Source organism: Myotis brandtii, unplaced genomic scaffold (assembly GCF_000412655.1).
Source record: "Myotis brandtii unplaced genomic scaffold, ASM41265v1 scaffold412, whole genome shotgun sequence".
Classification (NCBI taxonomy): domain Eukaryota; kingdom Metazoa; phylum Chordata; class Mammalia; order Chiroptera; family Vespertilionidae; genus Myotis; species Myotis brandtii.
Window position 1 is genome coordinate 330,335 of NW_005365832.1, and position 5,205 is coordinate 335,539.

Consider the following 5,205-nt stretch of genomic DNA (forward strand, 5'->3'; position numbering starts at 1 on the left):
GCTGGGCCAGCTAAGAGCACCGGCTGCAAGCAAGATAGAAAAGGCTGCAACATCAGAGCCCAGAAGTCTGACGAAGCAGATGGTCCCTGACTACCAACAGACAATCCCATCTTTAGAGCATCACTGATGAAGCTGTGCTGCTGGGCCAGCTAAGAGCACCGGCTGCAAGCAAGACAGAAACAATGTGCATCCAGCACAGGAGCCCTTTCCTCCACTCGGTGACAGAACCGTCAGCGCTGCACAGCGCAGAGCTGCCTTCTCACCCCTGGTGGGCATCGGGGTTTAAAGTGCATGAAGACTTGGTGAAGACCCTGTCAAAATGTTAAAAAACAAAATAACAAAGTGCATATATTGATGCATATAATGGCTAACGACCAACTGCTGTTTCTAAAATGTTTAATTAGAATCCTTTTTGTTGTTCTAAAACAAAGTATCTTGTTGGAATACATAAGACATTAGGACTTGATAACTACACTCACATGAAAATGCTTTAGTGAGCATCAGTTGTACCTAGTCTGCCTCTTTAAAAAGCTAAGGTAGCCCGGCTGTGGTGGCTCAGTGGATTGAGCATCCATCGTCCCATGGACCATGAGGCTCTGGGTTTGATTCCTGGTCGGGGCACATGCCTGGGTGGCGGGCTCAATCCCCAGTAGGGTGTGTGTAGGAGGCAGCCAATCAATGATTCTCTCTCAATATTGATGTTTCCATCTCTCTCTCCCTTCCTCTCTGAAATCAATAAAAATAATTTTTTTTTTAAAAAGCTAATGTACTATTCACAAACAAGAAATATAAGCTTGCTACATTTTATTCATGAGCAGTACTGATTAAACAAGGAGACTCCAGATCACAAAGACCCAGTGGCTATGGCTGTCAACGGAGGATTCACATTCATGAATTTTCTAAAGTTCTTTCTGTATATAAGCCCAACTTCAAGTCCAGAAACAGTTAAATAACACATTTAGTCTGTAACCTGAAGTACAATTACATCCGTGAAAAAGTAAAAGATACCACGGGTATAAAAGTTGTTTATGGGAACATGTATAGCTAAACATAGGCAGATGTGTCCTTATTTAAATATATACATGGCAGGCCCTGGGACAGGTGTACAATCTACGAAACTCTTTCCTTCCGGGTGCTGAACACACATGCACTCTGCATCTATCCCTTTGGCTACTTCTCTCAGATAAGAGCCGGGCACGTCCGCCATGTCGACTCTGAGGCCAACACTTCCCTTTCATGGAATTCGTAAGTGCAAATATGACTGTGGAACACTAGGCATGAAGTTGAGAAAGACAACAATGGAATCGACCAAACTTATCAGTCTCAGAAAAGACAGCAAGACCCTCGCTAACTGATGCCAAGAGAGCAAGGACCTGAGGAACCACCGAGAAGAGAAGTGGGGGACCCTGTTTAGGCAGGAACACGGGGATAGCCCTCCACAGGCAGTAGCAGCTGAGAGGTGTAAGGGATCCAGGTGCAATGGCAGGTAAGCTGGACTCCAGGGCATTCCTGGGCTCTGAGGAGGACGCCAGCTTACGGGTGCAGCAGTGGATCACTGAGACGTAAGGACTTGAGAGGTTGTAGGTACTTACAGCAGATACATCTAAAGGAAGGACTCTATTGGCCAGGCATACCTCTGCCTCAGTTTATGCTTTCTTAAGGCAAAGACACCCAGCTCCATTTCCTCCTTCCTACTCTTCTGGCTAAAAGTGAGCTGAAATCTGGAGTAGAAATATTATTCTCTCATCTGTCAAATAGTAATCACCTTGGCAAATTAACATTCCACCTGTTAAATCTAGTAGCTAAAGCCTCCAACTTATTTATACATATGCTGTTAATGGGGTAACAGTTTGTCTGTTACTCCATTAATATTATAATTTTATGCATCAAATGTGGTACTGCACTTGATCATGCCAATTCCCCCCCTCCACAGTAGTCAAAACTGTGGAAACCTAGAGTTTTTTTCTGACCACTGAAAATTAGTTATTTTAACACTCCTTCTTGACCCGAGGCACTTTGGGCAACCATGGTCAATGGTTAACCTGGTAAATAAAGTGGTACAGATGGAACAACGGACCTGCTATCCTGTCCTCATGTTCACTAAGGATAAAACTAAGATCGGCATTTTGAAAAGTCACAAGAGAATCTCATTACGTTTTGCGTTTGAATTACGTGTCCATCCATCAGTGTTGCATTGGTTTCTAAGAAAACATGACTCCTTAGAACAAAAAAGTATATTTTCACTGATGTAAGGAAAAAAGGAAAGATCTATGTTGTTCGCCGTGGCTGCTGAAAACTGGCCAAAGACTCTCGGTGGCCACTTCATTTTTGAGGAACCACACAGCTGTGAATTTCATCCACTTTTTAAGACTTACTTCACAATAGAGTACTGTAGCAAATACGAAGGATCCCACTTCTCAGAAGAAAGTCTGATGAAATGAGCCGAATGCACCACATTTACTGAGTGTTTGGGAGACGATCCCTACCTGCGTGGCCGGTCGGACTAGCTGATGGGGAGAGAGGCCCCACAGCCCGTGTCCACCTTGTCCTTTTACTAATTAAAACCAACAACTAGGACACAGACGCCACACCACAAAACAAACCATGCTTCCATGACGCCTGCAAGCATTACAAAACTAATTTCCTATTTTCAACGTTGTAAAAATAGACGCGTCTTCTCCAAAGGGTCTTGTCCACGCTGACGGATCTGTGCGGTCCCTCTGGCCACCGAGCCCAAAGGCAAAGATCATGCTTAGCGCTCCCCAAGTCCTGCCTCACATAAAGTTGCACAAGGCGTGGAGGGCGAGAGGGATGAAGACAAAGCAGGGGACCCTGTACAAGTGTGTGGACCCGAAAGCAATCACACCGATCGCCAGAGGAAGTGGGAACTGGGAAGTAGTCTTCAACAATTTACTGTGGAGAGAGAGAAACACACATCACATAAAGTGCACTCTGAGCAAACACAAAGTATGCTGATCATCGATGCAGTTTAGAGAAAGTGTTCTAAGTGACTTTAGATGAAGCAGTTTTTCATATAGTCGATTCAACTGTCCATAATTTAAAACATGATCAATCCAAGCCATATTCTGGTTAGAAAAAGAAATATTTCCATAAAATAAGTAACGAGTTTTGTTTCATCTTCTAAGTTTTAACAATAGAAAAATACTAGCTGGACTTCTGTTCAGCGATTCTACCTCTAGAAATCTATCCTAACAACAATAATCAATAATATTTACTAAGACTCAGCTACTGAAATATTTAACCCTACTTAAAATAGCAAAAAACCCCATCAAATAAAAAAGGAACCATCCTCAACCTTAAGAGGAGCATATAAGTAAGACAAGACACTAAATATTTTTAAAAGAAAAATACTAATAGTCCCTGACTTATGATGGTTAGGGTTACACATTTTTGATTTGTCGATGGTGCGAAAGCAATATGCATTCAACAGAAATTATAATTCGAATTTTGATCTCTTTCTGACTAGCAATAGGTGGTAAAAAACCCTCTTGTGATGCTGGGCAGCAGCAGGGAGCCAAAGTTCCCAGCCCACCACCCATATTCTCTGGTGTCGTATTAAGTGCATTTTCCGCTTACGGTTTTTTCAATTTGTGCTAAGCTGGCCCACCATGAGTCAGGGAAGCATGTGTTCAAGTAGTGTCTGCTCTATCAGGAAAGACCTTTAACTTTGAAAATAGAGAAACTGAGGATAAGAGGGGTTAAGAAACTTGCCTAAGGATACGGAGCTATTTGATAGCAGAGCCAAGACTAAACCCCAGGCCCGCCTGATTCTAGAATATCTGCCAGAATCAACAGAAAAGGCTCTGAGAGCAAACAACCAGCCAATGAAAAGTCAACTTTTACTACAGAGAGTTTTAAACATACACAAGTAGACTGATGGTACAATGAACCTCATGTATCCAGTTTCAACAATTATCAAGTCATGGCCGAAGTTACTTTACCTACACTACTATCCACTTCCATTTCTATATTTTTTGGAAACAAATCTTAGACATCATATCTTTTAAGGGTTAACTTTTTAAAGAAAAAACATTATTATATCCTAATAAGTAAAACCCATAATTAAGAAAACAAATATAATATACTTTCATATAAACTATATTTGTATTTATACCATAATTACCATTATAGTTTTCCCTGTAGAAATAGTCAAAGTATTAGGAAGAACATGCTTCAGACTTTATAAAAGAAAGGGTGATGAAGCCAGGAATAGATGTGAGAAAAAGAAAGATTAAACAACCATACCTTGATTTTATTGAAACATTGTAAGTATTTCCAAGAATGGCCATAGTTGGAATAAGGATAAATGCCAAAGGTTTACATGGATCAGGATTAAGTTTAAAGTAATACCTATATCAAAGAGAAAAAAAATAAAACATAAATCAACAAGGCACACCTTATCATCTCACATGATCAGAATCAATCAACTTCAAAAAATTTCAAAACATTCCAGTAACAATAGAGGCACAAGAGTACTCTAAGCAGCTCATGAAATCTTTGATAAATTATTTTTACTCTAGATCATCTTTATACCCAAGTTTTATATGGAGAATTATGTTCAGAAACTACTACAGGAAATAAAAATATTCACTATGAACACACTTCCTTTTTATAAGTATATGCCTGAAAGTTCATATAAAAATTTTATAGGAGGAAAAACCAAGATGGAGGCATAGGTAAACACCGGAAATTGCTGCCTCACACAACCACTTCAAAAATACAACTAAAAGACAAAACAGACATCATCCAGAACCACAGGAAGGCTGGCTGAGTGGAAATTCTACAACTAGAAGGAAAGAGAAAAGCACACTGAGACTCAGAGGAGGTGCGGAAGTAAAGTGCAGAGGTACGGAGGTGCATGCGGAAAGGGCTGGCAGCTGAGGACGTAGTTGTTTTTTTCAATTGGGAGGGAGACACAAGCTCCCGAGTGCTCTGAACTCCAGTTCCGGGCGAGTCTCTGGGGACATACGGGGAGAAACTGGACTGTCTGGCATCGGTCGGAACTCGAGGGCGGCTTTCTCTCAGAGGTGCTTGCAGTGATTACCGAGGAACACTGAGACCCGGAGCCTCTTAGGGCAGGGCTGAGGATCAGCCATAGCTGCTTGCTCTGCCCTGTTGATCCCCTGAGACCTCGCCCCACCCAAGCTGTGCGCAGAGGCTTTTGCATATGAATGACCTGGCCCT

At 41.7% G+C, this 5,205-nt stretch overlaps 1 protein-coding gene across 1 annotated transcript in view; it reads right to left on the reverse strand.

The window, feature by feature from the left end:
- Window positions 1-789: 789 nt before the first annotated feature.
- Window positions 790-5,205, reverse strand: part of PGAP1 (post-GPI attachment to proteins 1) — a 52,383-nt gene continuing 47,967 nt past the window's right edge. Inside the window, exons 26-27 of the mRNA XM_014545559.1 lie at window positions 4,267-4,371; window positions 790-2,913 (exon numbers count right to left, since the gene is read on the reverse strand). Of these exons, the coding sequence (XP_014401045.1) occupies window positions 2,775-2,913; window positions 4,267-4,371 (244 nt within the window). The 3' untranslated portion in view covers window positions 790-2,774. The remainder of the gene's footprint in view (window positions 2,914-4,266; window positions 4,372-5,205) is intronic.